Source organism: Setaria viridis, chromosome 5, assembly GCF_005286985.2.
Source record: "Setaria viridis chromosome 5, Setaria_viridis_v4.0, whole genome shotgun sequence".
NCBI classification, from domain to species: Eukaryota; Viridiplantae; Streptophyta; class Magnoliopsida; order Poales; family Poaceae; genus Setaria; species Setaria viridis.
Window position 1 is genome coordinate 45,877,673 of NC_048267.2, and position 16,281 is coordinate 45,893,953.

The 16,281-nt window shown below is 49.5% G+C and overlaps 2 protein-coding genes across 3 annotated transcripts; both read left to right on the top strand.

Annotated features, from left to right (window-relative positions):
* Positions 1–5,910: 5,910 nt before the first annotated feature.
* LOC117856823 (probable NAD kinase 1) lies at positions 5,911–11,297 on the top strand. Of its 2 annotated transcripts, none has more exons than XM_034739240.2 (11): positions 5,911–6,136; positions 6,318–6,425; positions 7,133–7,316; positions 7,426–7,545; positions 7,869–8,161; positions 8,287–8,381; positions 8,657–8,763; positions 9,126–9,199; positions 9,871–9,949; positions 10,131–10,438; positions 10,589–11,297. In XM_034739240.2, exons 1-11 carry the CDS (start codon positions 6,110–6,112, stop codon positions 10,892–10,894), a joined length of 1,701 nt encoding a protein of 566 aa, XP_034595131.1. In that variant the 5' UTR covers positions 5,911–6,109; the 3' UTR covers positions 10,895–11,297. The 2 variants fall into 2 exon arrangements, with proteins under 2 accessions (XP_034595131.1, XP_034595132.1); XM_034739241.2 differs by having other exon boundaries at positions 6,324–6,425.
* A 569-nt stretch (positions 11,298–11,866) lies between these two features.
* LOC117856822 (uncharacterized) lies at positions 11,867–15,706 on the top strand. The gene is made up of 2 exons (XM_034739239.2): positions 11,867–13,700; positions 13,800–15,706. Exons 1-2 carry the CDS (start codon positions 12,136–12,138, stop codon positions 15,325–15,327), a joined length of 3,093 nt encoding a protein of 1,030 aa, XP_034595130.1. The 5' UTR covers positions 11,867–12,135; the 3' UTR covers positions 15,328–15,706.
* The last annotated feature ends 575 nt before the right edge of the window (positions 15,707–16,281 follow it).

Consider the following 16,281-nt stretch of genomic DNA (forward strand, 5'->3'; position numbering starts at 1 on the left):
ACACCAAGTGGGTTGATCCTCCGATCCATGAGCACAAGAAAGAGTACATCGAGTATCTACAGTGCAAGATCTTTGACTTGAAGTAGAGGAACGAGACCCTTGAGGCGTACGCTGAAGCTAATGTATGGGTCATTAGCATCAAGGATGCCCCACAATGCCCAAATCCATGGTGCAAGTGCGGTTACCACATGAAGAACAATATGCCTCCCTCCCCTTCGTCGTCTGGTGATGGTGGCTACTCACAAGGTGGATCGTCCTAATACTCCAAAAGTCAATACTACTAGATGATACATCTATGGTATTGCAACCGGCTATTTTCCTTTACCTAAGGCATGTTAGATTTAGTAAGGCTCAACATGTGGGTTTCAGCATAGTATATGAACAGTTCCAGATCCTATACCAAAGCAAGGTTAGTGCATTTAATTTTCCGCACTGAAAAAGGTGAGCATAAGTTGAAAGGAATACTATGGAACTCTTGTATAAGAGTTCTACCTCTCTTCAATCGGTTGAGATCTTGCCTATCCATCAATCATCAGAAATCTCTACTGGAAGTTGAATTGGGGATGGTGACTGGGGTTACCTGTGGGTGTGGCCTGCGGGCAAGAGGGAGGTACGAGGCGGCTTGCTGACCGGCGGTGGAGGCGGGAGAGGTGGTGGGGAGCGGAGGCAAAGAGGGCTCTGCCGTTGATAGGCTTTGGGGGCGGCGGTGGCCGCCGTTACCGAGTGGAAGGCGGTGGTGGTGTCCGGTGTTGGGCTTCATCACGCCAGGAAGATGGAGCGGGAGGAACGAGAAGAAGAAAGAAAGGGAAGGGAGAGAGAAAAGGTGATCTGGACAGTTGGATGTACATCCAGCGGTTATAAACAGTGATGGATGGAAAAGTAAATTTCAAAGGGTTGTTAAGGAGATAGATCCTATATTTAAGGATTGTGTTCAACTTACTCCGTTTGATTATTTCATAATGTGGTTCATATATGAAATGATCCAAAATAATAGACCTTAATTGGGTGGTGAAGTATACCAACTTATCAATGATGAAACCATCCTACTTAATATATTACTAGCATATATGCTCGTGCATTGCAATAGGGGAAAAATATCCTCACACTCACCATAAGAGCAAACCGTATGGTACAAACAAATTGGTTAAACACGACCAAACACAGAGTCATCCCAATCAGTCGAGATTCCATCGAACGCGTAAAAAGAATGCACCGTATACAACTCTCTCTCACATGCACCGTTGTAGTAATAGAATACTACATCAGTTAAAAATTTTCCTCCTCTCACTCCCATTTACCCCGTTATTAACTCCAACCACATCCACATTGTTTGGATGTTGGATTTTCTTTTTTATCACCGTTTCCTGCGTCTCCCTCTGGCGGATGGCTGCTGCAAGTTGGCCGCTGGCTCGGCCGGTCCGCAAGTCGTCATCTCATCACGACGACGCACCAAACGGGCACCCACGCTGCGTACCGTGCGCTGCCTGGACTTGTCATCCCGCCGATTGCGCACCTCGGGTCTTCGGTCTTTGATGTCGTGTGACCAGCTTGGGCCTCCCCCGCCCCGCATGCTGCTGCTGACTTTGACCGTCACCGAGCGCGCGCGATAGATAGGGGCGCAGTAAAAAAACCACGTTAACGTGCGACTGCTTGCGCAATCGAGCAGCGCTTGACCCTAGTGCGGCTAGATGTCTATACAACGCTCCCGCAACAGCATTGCATGCAGTAGACTGAAGACGTTGCTTTCTAAGTGATATCAGTGTTAACATCGGCAAGGAAAATAGTGGTACTTTCTTTAAATGAGCATTATTCTCTCATCAAGCATTGGTTTTCAAATCCGTTTGCACCGTTGTGTTTTTTGCAACGAGATCTACAAAATAAGATCCATATTCAATATATTTTGAAATCAGTTTGTACTACTAGCATCTTATATTGATGCATAGTCTTAACTTATGTAACAACTGTGCGACAACTTATATTGTATTTGGAGATAAAGGATTCTCTTGTTTGTCTATAGTAGAAAATTATATAGGAACAAGTAGCTACTTGTTTTATACAATGTAATAACTTGTATATCTACTGTACCTTTAAAACTCCAAATAATTTGTATGTATCACTATCAACTTACGTTTATGATAATTTATCAACTTACGTAGAAACAATGCCATAACTTATATCGGGATAATATACCAATTTATGTAGAGCTAATGTAGTAGCTTATTTGGATACTATTTTTCAAATAGGTAACAACATCATGGAAAAATATTTTTGTAACAATTTATATATATAGTTTATTAGTGTGTGGCACATAAGTTGCTACAAACTTAAAACATAAGCATATTCAACATAAGTTACAAGCGTATAACTTTTTTTGAAACATATGCACATGGATATAGTTTTGTAAATCTCATTGTGAAAAACACAGTGCTGCAAACAGAGTTGAAAGTGACAATCTAGAAGAAAGTTATCACATTTTGAAAGAGAAAATAAATAAAGAAGCATGTGGACCACAACTACTCAGTTTCCTCATATATGGAGGCTGTAGCAGGTTGTGCGTGTCCACCTACAACCAGCAACCAACTGGTCCATATAAAATTAAAATGCTTTACGTCAGCCCACCACCTTAGCAGCAGATTGCGGTTAGCCTACCACCTTAGCAGCAGATCGCGGGCTGCAAGCAGTCGCACATTCGCGGTCCAGCGCGACCTGACGCGATTTAGCCTTTTTCCAAACAAAAATGAGCAGATATGTACATTGGCAGTGATTGGAAGTGCTGGCTGCGCAGCCAGCGTTCCGATCACTGTAGCAGCTGCAGCAAGACTGCTTTATTTTCTTTTTAGTTAGAGCAACTCCAATAGAGTTGCTATCTAACTCTCCGAACCAAAATTTGGCAAGTCACTTAAAAAATCATGGTCCAACAGTGTTGCTATCTGGCTCTCCATCCTTTCCAACTTGCCAAACTTGGCAAGCCAATTTACCTTGCCAAAGTGTGGGTTCCACGTGCAGTAATTGCTAGAATGGAGAGTGCAAAATGGAGGGGCTATTGGAGTTGATGGAGAGTGGGTATTTTTAGAGAAGAAACTAGCAGTTGTGATTTGGATAGTGGGAAATGGATAGTCTGTTGGAATGAGCAACTCAATATAGAGAGAAATCTTTTTGCCAACTTGGATAAAGAGTCAAACAGCGAGCCAAAAACGAATAGTTTGTTGGAGATGCTCTTATGTTGCTTGGGCTGCACAGCCGAGCGGCTTGCTTCCTAGTTGCTGTAGCAACAGCTGCAGCTCGCCGGAGCAGCACAGCCGAGCGGCTTGCTTCCTGGTTGCTGTACCTGAAAAAAGGAGTGTTGCGTAACATTATTTGGGTGTATTCAGCCGGGGGGGAGGGCAACAACGTGCATGATGTTACAGAATTACAAAGGTGTGAGGTATTCAGCTGCTGAATTTGATGATTTCTTCACAATTGGATGGTTTTTGCCTGTTTGTTTGAGATTATAATCCACCTGGATTATGGGTCATGAGTATTATGATACAAGATCATTTTAGGACCACTTAAGTAGCTTATTTTAGATTATCTGTGGTTTCGAATTACTACTTTGAACTATAATTTAGTAGTTTACGGTATAATCCACGAGGAAAACAAACGGACCCTCGGACCCGTTTTATCGCGTGGCTTCACAACCTGCATCACATTGTACATGTCACCGTCTCCCTTGCGCTGGGAAGGGATCGGAACTGCAAGTGGTCAGTAGCCAGTATGTGGGAGTCCACCCGCAACCTACCCCCTTGAGATTGAGATGAGACAGCATGCAGTTGGTTTCAACGGCCAACCACAGCCGTGGTCGCGAGACGGAACGCAAGTCAGATCACCTGACCGATCATACCTGTGCGGTGATTATCCGATCCCCCGCATCCTAGCTGCTGCTGCCGCTGACTTTGACCATCTCCGGGCGGGCGCTTTTAACGCGTTTCCGCTGCCAATGCAAAAAATGCGCATGATATTGCTGCTCAGCTCAGGTCAGGTACTCAGCTGCCAAACCAAAAGTCAGAGGAGGCGGCAGCCATGCCGTGCCTGCACGATTCGCTCCGTTTCGACCACGCGCCTCTCTCATCGTCTCATCTTTCCATTCGCGGTGGTTGGGGGAGGGAGGGAGCCTCGCAACGTAACTACAGGGGCAGTTTACGGTCGCTGCCCTGCCATGTGCTTCATTCCATTCCGACCCTCATGTTTCATAATTTGTTTTGAAACCTGCATCAGCCTAGTAATTTCTTTTATTTGGAGCTAAAAACGGTCAAGCAAGAAGAATATTATGAATGATACTCATTCCAAGTCCCCCTCATCAGCAAAAGATGCACTCCGATGAGACATAGTAGCATAACTGATGACTGAAGAAGACCATGCATATGGCTGCCAAGAAATACAGAGAGGTAGCAGCAGCCAAATAGTAGTAATCCTGTCATCCTGTGCGTGCAAAGTGGACTCCACTTTTGGAGGGAGGATTCCTGAAAGTGAAAGCCAAAGCCGTGTGGCGACAACACAAGAATCCCACCTCAAAGTCTGAAACCCTTTTCGCGACCAACCAATTCCAGTCCGCTACTTTTCAGCGAGCTCAAGTCCAACGCAGGTAGCAACAATGTCATTCTCTTTTCTTCCTTCCCCCCCGCGCGCGCGCTGGACGGAGGTCGCCAGAGACTTGTCACCTCTGACCTCTGCATCGATCTGCTTGCCGTTGGGTTGGATTGTTGCCAACCACTCCCACTGTATTGTAATCGGTAAAGGATTTTGTTCTCACCAACCCTTTTTTCCCAGCCGATGACCAAGACTTTGGAAAAAAGCTTTAGCATTATTGACTGTTTCGCCGCAGCGGTATGGTCTGGTCACATGAGACTCCGATTATTTTTTTCTGGTGCCTCGTGCCTGGTAAAAGCAAGCATCGTCATTTTTTTCTGTGGATGAACACGCATCAGTGGAGTAGGAATGCCTCTAGCCGAAATGTAGTTAGTTAGCAAAACACTGGAATTAGTCAGTCAAGTCTTACAAATAATCATCTCAAGACTCGAGAGAAATGTAGTATAGCTACTGTCATTTTCTTTTTGTTTAAAAATATATAGAAGTGAAACTCATGTTTCATCTAAATTAAGTTTGTCACCAACTCACCATGGAAATCGTAGATAACATACAAGTTGACTTCTAGTTGTTGCTACTCCCTCCACCGGATAAGATAAGACAAGTACATTATATTTCTAGGAAACTTCAGTTTTACATATCTTATCCAACACTAACTAATCCTGAAGATCGAAGCCAAAAGAAAATGCAGCCCATATTGTTGAATGGGCGAGAATAGTATATGCCAAGATGTATAGAGGGGCTTGTTCGCTTCAGCTTATTCAGTCGGCTTATCAGCCATCAAACAGTGTTTTCCTCGCACAACAAATCAGCTGTTTCAGTTTTTTAGCCGTTTTATAAGCTGAAGTGAACATGCCCGAGATTTAAAACCTTGTTTTTGATGCCAATGCTTTGTAGGGATTTGCTTTGGAACTAGGCTGTAGATCTATTCTGGTATAGAATTTCAGTGAGATGGCCATGCAACCAACCACAAATAATAAAGCTTTCTTTCCACGGATTCTCCAATTGTCTCCCCAAATGTTGGGGTTATTTGCTTTTATTAATTATTTAATTCCCAAGAGCAGGAAAGAAAAGTGCGAAGCCGGACCCGCCGACCGTTTCGCTCCCCGGCAGCAGCCACGAAGGCTCCACACGCCACGCCCCTCCCTTCCCAGCACGCGTCAGCCGGAACCAGAAGCCGAGCGTCCCGCACTCCCACTGCAAGCGGGCCCCATCTCTCCGTCCCCACCGGTCAGCGCCCGTCGGCGTCAAACCTGGAGTGATAAATAGCCGCGGCGGGGGGAGGTGGTGCTCCTCATCGGCCTCGGCGTCGTCGCCTCTCACCCACCCACCCGTCCGCCACCCACCTCTTTGCCCCCTCGCCGAATCGGAGACCACGTACACTACCCGCCCGTCCTTCCCCGGGCAAGGCGAAGCCGAGAGCAGAGCAAGCACGGAGGATTTTTCTGCGTCGGCGAGGAAGCGAAGCGGACCGGATCGCGGCGCCATGTCGCTCGACGAGCTCGCCGACAAGGTACGCGCGCGCCCCTGATCTGCCTGCACTAGTTAGGGATGCTCCTTGTGTTTGTTGTTGGCGGCTGGGCGCCCCAATTCTGCCCAATTTGCTTCGAGCTGCGCAGCTAGTTTGAATTTTCGAGCTCGACGAAATGTTTGGTCTAGCTGGTTCTGATGAATGCGTGGCTTCTGTGTGCCAGGAGCAGTCATCGCCCGAGGAAATTCAGCTGGATTCCAAGTTCAGGAGCTTCAACCCAGGGCCGATTCCGATCCCAGCTGCTCCGACCATCAGATCATTGGCCGACTCGGTACGTGCGGACAAGCAGATAGCCAAAATGTGTGACCATTTCGATGCCGTCTCGTAGCTTCGCGTGATTGCATAATATGTGAGGGTAGCTTAGTAACTGACTGGAGTGTCCTTGAGTTTAACGTCTTCTGTTTTTAGGACCCAGTGAACAGTATTGTCGAACAAGTTTTATCAGTAACTGACTTATCGTGCAAGTTCAGAGATTTTCGGTACCGAAAATACCAATGGAGAAGACCTTTCCCCTTTCTGTGGGGAACATTTGATTTTAATGTTTTTAGTATGATTTTTTTTAAAAAAAAGCATTTAGTACAAACATTCGCATAGCATTGAAAACTTGAGATTATGACTTGATTTCAGATTGAAAGTCGCACCGATTAATCTATGAATTGTTAAATAATGCGATCAGCATTTTTATTGGGTTAAAGTTTAATCTGGGGCATCCCTTTAAATAAAACTTGAAGCAAGTGGGGATTAGTTGCGTAGCTCAAAAGTTATGGTGGGTCTAAATCTGAGTTGATATCCTCTCAGGGGTTGATCTGTGAGGCTAAACTAAGCTAAACATGCCATTGCAATCTTACACAAGTCTTGATGCATTTGTTTCTGGAGGCAGTTGATTTATTCATAATGAAAAGGAGAAATGTAGTTTTTTACAGCTATCAGACGCCCCATTGTCTTACAGTCTCACTGACAGACCTGCTTGTATTTCAGGTTTCTGATGAGAGAGTGGATGTCATGGCCTCACATCAAAGTGAAAATGGATCCGGATCCATCTCTACGGCTAGTTCTACTGTTAGTTCAATAGAATCAGAGAAAGCAGCCTATGAATACCTTGCTCAAACTCCTATCAAGTCGACTGATGCACACCTTGTTGAGTTTTCAGAGGCTATGAGAAGTAAGGATAAACATACTTTCTTCTTTGACTGAAGCCTAAATGTAAATCAGATGTAGAGCATTCCACTTGCTGTCAAAATAATAATTCGTATAACTATGTGAATTTGAAGCTGTTGCAAAGGCCTTACGGCGAGTAGCTGAAGGCAAGGCTGCTGCTCAAGCAGAGGCGGCAGAGTGGAAACGCAAGTATGAATTAGAGATGGCGCACAAGCAACAGAGTAAAATCAAAGGTGAGATTTATGCATTTGATTTTGATTACTATTGCTACAAGCTGCTATCCGTGTTTCCTAATTGATGTTTTAGGCATATACAAACTAATAATTAGAAAAATAGCTCAAGATGAGTAACTTTTTGTGCTCTGCCCCCGGGATGTTCAACATGCTTCTCAGAGGAGTAGCTTTCTGTGACTGGAATGGGTGGGGGTTATCATAGCGTCATCAGATGGATCCCGAAATTGCCTTTGATATAATGCGTTGTGGGATGCTATATTACTGTGCTTTCCGTACCTATATTGTTTGTTCCTTTTGAGCAATTGGAATGCTATCTTGTGCAGGCTGTGGCAGTTGTATCAGTAATGACTTAGACAAACTGGCCAGTCAACTAACCCTGGAGACATCAGCATCTGATCAATTAGGATGCTGTGGAAAGCATGGTATATGTTCACATGAGGTTCTCCAGGACGAAGTTCCTGGACCTATCCCAAGATCTAATCACAAGATGGTAGGGAGAAAGGCATCATTTAAACTTTCATGGGGATGTAATGGAGATAAAAATGGCCAGCATAAGCATGATTTTGTGTCCTTTGAAAAAGGTGATATAACAACAGCAGAACGGAGTAATAAGCAGGTCGGTCCTTTTGTTCTGTTCAGTTCATTTTGGAATGGCAGAGAACTTGGTCAAAAAATCCTTGATCAACCAATTATCACTCTTTTGCTCCTCCCTTTCAATGATGACGAATACTTTTCTTTCAGATCTTACTGAAATGGGAATCAACACCACAAACAGTGCTTTTCATAACCAAACCTAATTCCAACTCTGTGCATGTTCTTTGTGCAGAAATGGTCAGGTGTGTTCCCTGCCCTGCTTTGCACCACGACTGCTTACCCATTTACTTATGAATTTTAACATGTTTCTGAATTATAAGGTTATGCTGTCACCCTGTACTATATGGGAAGCAATCAATTGTCTTAAATAATTAATTTAACATTTTTAGGAACCAGTACCCTTAATATATTGTTGCGACTGATGCAGTCATGACATACATGGGTTATATGCCATTGCACAGGTAACTTCTGTATTGTACTTAAGTCGCTGAAAGGTTTCAATTATCTTTTTTCACAGATGGCTTAAGGAACATAAAAATATAAATGTCTTTGTTGAGCCACGCGTTAGCAAGGAGCTTCTAACTGAGGATTCCAACTATAACTTCATCCAAACATGGGATAATGGTAAGATGTTTAACTTATGTGATGTACTTCTTCCATGTGCTCCAGATTTGGAAGTTAAAGGCATAGATCACTAAGAAGACATTTTGTTTTTTGTGATAGGAATCAAATAAATTGATAGTGTATGCATGGTACATGTACTACAGCTTTCTTACAACTGCAACCCTTAGATTGGTACCTTACTATGATTACTTAGTACATTTAGCGCAAAACATACTTTTCCGCTGTAGTATTTTATTTATCAACCTTCTTCGTCCTGTACTTTCTTATGGTCATGTTTGAGATCCATTTATAATGTTCCTACAGTTAGTTTATTGACATTGAAATTCCTGTCTTCTGCACAACTAATTAGAAAATTCTTGTAGATGAGGAGATGAAGCTGCTGCACACAAAGGTTGATCTCATTGTAACTCTTGGCGGTGATGGAACTGTACTGTGGGTATGCATCCATTTTATTTTGTGATACATCCTCACAAAATGTTATACGGAATCCAAAACTTCTTTTTTAATCCATTTTGATGTAGTAACACCTTCAGTTATGTGGTTGTTAGGCCATATTGGCAATGAAATACTAAGTAACTAGATTCATACAACATTTTCTGTAGTATGCTATTTCTTTCTTAGTTTTCTAGATATAGAAATTATGCAAAATAATCTGCTATATTTTTTGTGCATCGATCATTCAGAACTAAATGGAAGGCCTCTAGATATCTCCACTTCGAGTTTCCGTGACAATTACTGTACTTTTTGGAGCCATAATTTATGGTAGCCTTATCTTTTATTGAATGATGGCAGTTCTTATTATTATAGAATTTTTTAGTCAGGCGCTGAATTTTCAATATCAAAGTGAAGAGTACTAATACAATTCACTATGAGAACCACCTTAGTAGCTTACCTGTTCCATGTTTTAGATGTTTTAATGTTAATTTTTTGCATGCTGCCTGCCTCAACTACTGGAGTCTTCTGTCCAAACAATACTTATTCTGATAATAAGAACTCATTGCTTCTCATATTCTGAACTGGATCTGTACTTTCACTTAGTTTTAGTTTACTTAATTGCTCTGCTAGACTGCTACTTAAACTAGGAATTGACTTGGTCCCTCTTAACAGGCTGCATCATTGTTCAAAGGACCAGTTCCTCCAGTTGTTGCATTCTCCCTTGGATCACTCGGCTTCATGACACCTTTCCGTATCCTTTATCATCAGTGCTGACACACTCTGTTCAGTAATAGCTAGAATGGCTGGATTTTGCTTGATCTTAGAAAACTATTTATGTTGAAAAATAAATCGAACATGCAAATTTCTTTTCTCATATTGACATTGACAGTCCCATTTTTATCTATTGCATTGTCCTTGACATATTCTTTCAGCAAGCGAGCAATACCGCGATTGCTTGGACAATGTTCTGAATGGACCATTTAGCATCACATTGAGAAACCGTCTACAGTGTCATGTAATCCGAGATGCAGCAAAGGATGAACTCGTGACCGAGGATCCAATATTAGTGTTAAACGAAGTTACAATCGACCGAGGAATATCATCTTACCTTACCTACTTGGAATGCTACTGTGACAGTTCTTTTGTTACTTGCGTACAAGGAGATGGACTAATCATATCAACTACATCTGGAAGCACAGCATATTCACTAGCAGCTGGAGGATCCATGGTTCATCCGCAGGTATGCCCTAATTCACATCTGTAGTCTGTAGTGTTTCCTGATAAATTATAGTCTTAACTCTTAATAATTGGATCGTTACACAAGTCTCCTTCCAGCAGCGTCCATCCTGGCATTTCGCCGTGGAGTCTAATGTGTAGCTGGTCTATGCAGGTCCCAGGGATCCTTTTCACTCCAATCTGTCCGCATTCCTTGTCATTCAGACCTTTGATACTGCCTGAATACGTGACTCTGCGCGTTCAAGTGCCTTACAATAGCAGGGGCCATGCCTGGGCATCTTTTGACGGCAAAGATCGAAGGCAGTTATCACCCGGCGACGCTCTGATATGCAGCATTTCTCCTTGGCCTGTGCCAACAGCCTGCGTGATGGATTCAACGACCGATTTCCTGCGCAGCATCCACGAGGGTCTCCACTGGAACCTGAGGAAATCCCAGTCGTCCGACGGCCCGCGTGATTGATGCAACGATTTTTCAGTTATATCAGTCCAGTGCCGGAATTCTAAGTTGGCTAAGGCACTGATGGGTTTGTTCTCCCAGAACAGAAGCATTTCCTGCATCCAAGTGCTGCTAACGGCGAGAGGATAATTTGTACCTACGCGAGTGTGTTCTCCTTTACCATTACATACATACTATAGAAGGTTGCATACATGTAGAGGGTATAGTGCAGAATCCAAATGTACCACGAGTGTGTAGAGGCACTTGAACTTGATAACAGCACATGTGGCGGATGATGCCAATACCATACACTGATCTGGATAAAGTATGGGGGATGGCAACAAAACGTAGAGTAAGCGCCACCAATGTATGTGTATATACATGTGATGTGCCCCCATGATGGAAATGAAATAATTTGTGTGAGCCACATATGAAATGTCAGCATCTGTTACGGCCTGTAGTCGTGTGATCAGGCGGCAGTTGTGATGCGGAAGGCTCATCCTTTTTTCAGCTTCCATGCTGAGAACAGAACTGTTGAAATGGGGGTCATGGACACTGCATGCTTCTCCTGCTCTTCCTGTGACGGCCAGATGGGTGCCTGCTCCACTTGGGGAGGGAGATGGGAGATCCATCACGCATTTTGAACCCGTGATCCGGATTAACAAAAGCCGAGTAGCTTTCGTTTTAATTCTGTGGGTTGTTTGTTTCGTCCACGGCGCGTAAACTAAAAAGAAACGACCGGCGCGATGATTCTTTAATCATTCCACACAGAGGCAGCTGCCGCCTGCTACTTTTACTGCCTAGCGAGTGCGCGCACCGTCGCCTCAATCGCCGTGCGGTGTCGTCGTGTTCCGGCGAGCCGGATTCCTCCGGCGACCCCACCGCCCAGCGGCTGGAGAGAGTGGAGAGAGGGGAGCAGAGCCATGGCTGGGGCGCTGGGCTGGCCAACCCGAGAACCGGAGAACGTGAAGTCTTTTGTTGCTTTCTATCTGTCCAAACCTACCCCCTCCAACGAGTCACGGGCCGCAATGCAGAAATGCAACCCTTCCCTTCCCTTCCCTCCACGCCAATCCAATCCAATCCAACGACGCCCTCCATCGCCGCGCGCCTCCACCATGCACACTCCAAAAACGCAGCTCAGCTCCGCCCCCCCTGTACCACCTCCTCCGCGCCAGCGCCACTAGATCTACCACTGCCGCTGCCACCGCCACCATATCTATCCCGTCCCGGAAACATTCTGCACGCGGCAGCTACCAGCTGCAGAAATGGCTACCACCTCTCCTGCCCTGCTCCTGCTCCAGCAGCTGTTCCCGTTAATGCTGCTGCTGCTGCTGCTTTTCATTGGGGCAGCGCCAGCGGCCAGGGCGGCCGACATGCCGATGCCTGTCAACGAGGAGGTGCTTGGGCTGGTGGTCTTCAAGTCGGCGCTCTCCGACCCGACCGGCGCGCTGGCCACGTGGACGGAGTCCGACGCCACGCCCTGCGGCTGGCGGCGCGTCGAGTGCGACCCGGCCACCTCCCGTGTGCTCCGCCTCTCCCTCGACGGCCTCGCGCTCTCCGGCCCCATGCCCCGTGGCCTCGACCGCCTCCCCGCGCTCCAGGAGCTCACCCTCGCCCGCAACAACCTCTCCGGCCCGCTCCCGCCGGGCCTCTCCCTCCTCACGTCGCTCCGCTCCCTCGACCTCTCCTACAACGCCTTCTCCGGCCCGCTCCCCGACGACGTCGCGCTGCTCGCCTCCCTCCGCTACCTCGACCTCACCGGCAACGCCTTCTCCGGCCCGCTCCCGCCCGCCTTCCCCCCGACCATCCGCTTCCTCATGCTCTCCTGCAACCAGTTCTCCGGCCCGATACCGGAGGGCCTCTCCAAGAGCCCGCTCCTGCTCCACCTCAACGTGTCCGGCAACCAGCTCTCCGGATCGCCGGACTTCGCCGGCGCGCTCTGGCCGCTCGAGCGCCTGCGAACGCTCGACCTCTCCCGCAACCAGTTCTCCGGCCCCGTCACCGACGGCATTGCCAGGCTCCACAACCTCAAGACCGTCAGCCTAGCCGGCAACAGGTTCTTCGGCGCCGTCCCGCAGGACCTCGGCCTGTGCCCGCACCTCAGCACCCTTGATCTGAGCTCCAACGCCTTCGACGGCCACCTCCCGGGCTCCATCGCCCAGCTCAGCTCGCTCGTCTACCTCTCCGCGTCCGGCAACCGCCTCTCCGGCGACGTCCCCGCTTGGCTCGGCAAGCTGGCCGCGGTGCAGCACCTGGATTTGTCCGACAACGCGCTCACCGGAAGCTTGCCGGACTCGCTTGGCGACCTCAAGGCGCTCAAGTACCTGAGCCTGTCCAGGAACCAGCTCTCCGGCTCCGTCCCAGCCTCGCTGTCGGGGTGCGCCAAGCTCGCCGAGCTGCGCCTGAGGGGCAACAGCCTCAGCGGCGGCATCCCCGACGCGCTGTTCGACGTCGGGCTCGAGACGCTCGACATGTCGTCCAACGCGCTGACGGGCGTCCTGCCGTCAGGCTCGACGAGGATGGCGGAGACCCTGCAGTGGCTGGACCTCTCCGGCAACCAGCTGACGGGCGGCATCCCCACGGAGATGCTGCTCTTCTTCAAGCTCCGGTACCTCAACCTGTCTAGCAACGACCTCCGCACGCAGCTTCCGCCGGAGCTCGGCCTGCTCCGCAACCTCACGGTGCTCGACCTGCGTAGCACCGGCTTGTACGGGGCGGTGCCCGCTGATCTCTGTGAGTCCGGGAGCCTCGCCGTGCTCCAGCTCGACGGCAACTCCCTCGCTGGCCCCATCCCCGACAGCATCGGGAACTGTTCTTCACTGTATCTACTGTAAGTCGTGTCGTGTGCTGTGTTTGCTCTTTGAGTCGAGCTGCATACTTGCATGTGTGTCACACACGTCTTGTTGACCGGTTGGTTTGGGTGTTGCAGGAGCTTGGGGCACAACGGGTTGACGGGGCCGATCCCGGCGGGCATCTCGGAGCTGAAGAAGCTGGAGATCCTGCGGCTGGAGTACAATAACCTGAGCGGCGAGATCCCACAGCAGCTGGGCGCGCTGGAGAGCCTCCTGGCCGTGAACATCTCGCACAACCGTCTGGTGGGGCGGCTGCCGGCGTCGGGCGTGTTCCAGAGCCTGGACGCGAGCGCGCTGGAGGGCAACCTCGGCATCTGCAGCCCGCTGGTGACGCAGCCGTGCCGGATGAACGTGCCCAAGCCGCTGGTGCTGGACCCCAACGAGTACACGCACGGCGGCGGCGGCGGCGATAACAACCTCGAGACGAACGGCGCCGGCGCGGGTATGCCGAGGAAGAGGCGGTTCCTGAGCGTGTCCGCCATGGTGGCCATCTGCGCGGCGCTGGTGATCGTCCTCGGAGTCATCGTGATCACCTTGCTCAACATGTCGGCTCGGCGGAGGGCCGAGGCGGCGGCCCCCGAGCAGAAGGAGCTGGAAAGCATCGTCACGGGCAGCTCGACGACAAAGTCGTCGTCCGGCAACGGCGGCAAGCAGCTCGCCGCCGGCAAGATGGTGACGTTCGGGCCAGGAACCAGCCTCCGGTCCGAGGACCTGGTCGCCGGCGCGGACGCGCTGCTGAGCAAGGCGACGGAGATCGGGCGCGGCGCGTTCGGCACGGTGTACCGCGCGTCGGTCGGCGAGGGGCGGGTGGTGGCGATCAAGAAGCTGGCGGCGGCGAGCGCCGTGGCGTCCCGCGACGACTTCGACCGCGAGGTGCGCGTCCTGGGGAAGGCGAAGCACCCCAACCTGCTGCCGCTCAAGGGCTACTACTGGACGCCTCAGCTGCAGCTGCTGATCACGGACTACGCGCCGCACGGCAGCCTGGAGGCGCGGCTCCACGGCGGCGCCGCCGACGGCCGGCCGCCGATGACGTGGGAGGAGCGGTTCCGCGTGGTGTCCGGCACGGCCCGGGGCCTGGCGCACCTGCACCAGGCGTTCCGGCCGCCGCTGATCCACTACGACGTGAAGCCGAGCAACATCTTCCTGGACGAGCGGTGCAACCCGGCGGTGGGCGACTTCGGGCTCGCGCGGCTGCTTCCTCGGCCGGAGCAGCAGCGGCGGTACGCGCTGGGCAGCGGGTACGTGGCGCCGGAGCTGGCGTGCCAGAGCCTGCGGGTGAACGAGAAGTGCGACATCTACGGGCTGGGCGTGGTGATCCTGGAGGTGGTGACGGGGCGGCGGGCGGTGGAGTACGGGGACGACGACGTGGTGGTGCTGCAGGACCAGGTGCGCGTGCTGCTGGAGCACGGGAACGCGCTGGAGTGCGTGGACCCCGGGATGGGCGGCGCGTTCCCGGAGGAGGAGGTGCTGCCGGTGCTGAAGCTGGGCATGGTGTGCACGTCGCAGATCCCGTCCAACCGCCCGTCCATGGCCGAGGTGGTCCAGATCCTGCAGGTCATCAAGGCACCCGTGGGAGGCAGAATGGAAGCCGCCGCCAGATTCTGATCCATTCATTCTCAGTTTCCTTCCTTCTGACACCGTCGTCGTCTCGTCTCTCTCGTCTCGTCCCGTCCGTCCATTGGCAACGGCATCTGGCCATCTGGGCCTGGGTCGGTCGGCGGCACGGCTCACGGCTGACCGCAAGTACCATGTGCATTCATGCTAGGCACCTCTGGCTCTACTGATCGAACTGTACTGTACCCGCGTACCGTGCCAATTCTTCCAGCCTTGGTTTCGCTTTTGGATGTCAAATCGTCACGCATTCTTCTCCTCCTCCTTTTCCACTGTACTGTACCTCATCGCATGCATACGCACTTCACCCAGCTTTTTAAATCTTACAACTGCAAGTCCGCAAGTGAAGTGAAGCGATGATCCATTGGACACAGTACTTTGTTGACACGCGTCTCCATCCAGGCACGCTGTTGGCGACCGGTGGGTGAGTTGTAGCAGCGTTGGCGCCTTGCTCCGCGACCACCACTCTGCCGGTGCCATGGATTGTTCCTTGCTGGCTTGCTCCATTTCCGTCTCGGGACGGAGGTGATAAAGTTGAGCTCCAGGAGGCATGTGAGCGCACAGCCAAAGTGTGCGTGAGCTCTCGGGTCCACAACGACCACACCACGGCAAGTCGGCAAGGCATCTGAGTATCATACTCACATACCAACAGATCAATGCGTGCATGGACATGAATTATGCAGGCTTGGCGCCATTAGTATTGCTTGGACGGTTGGACCATATTCTCTTCATCAGATTGACATCTGTTCATGCTCAGTCCCAAAGAGTTCTTTTTTTTTTTCATTTTTTATGCAAGTGCACTGTACGCGACAAACTCTCTGAATACTATAATACGTTTGCAAGTGCTTCCGTATTGTATGATGATTTGTGCTGTGTCTTTTGGAAGAGTTCATTACTCTATTGGCTGCCTGAAATGAACCTTTTTTCTAGTAAGCAGTTGTCAATTGT

Excerpts from the sequence above, each read along its gene's own strand:
- LOC117856823 (XM_034739240.2), top strand. The coding sequence starts at position 6,110 with ATGTCGCTCGACGAGCTCGCCGACAAG. Across the intron at positions 7,317-7,425 it reads GTTTTCAGAGGCTATGAGAA|CTGTTGCAAAGGCCTTACGG; the intron begins GTAAGGATAAAC and ends GTGAATTTGAAG. Across the intron at positions 9,200-9,870 it reads GTGATGGAACTGTACTGTGG|GCTGCATCATTGTTCAAAGG; the intron begins GTATGCATCCAT and ends CCCTCTTAACAG.
- LOC117856822 (XM_034739239.2), top strand. The coding sequence starts at position 12,136 with ATGGCTACCACCTCTCCTGCCCTGCTCCTGCTCCAGCAGCTGTTCCCG. Across the intron at positions 13,701-13,799 it reads TGTTCTTCACTGTATCTACT|GAGCTTGGGGCACAACGGGT; the intron begins GTAAGTCGTGTC and ends TGGGTGTTGCAG.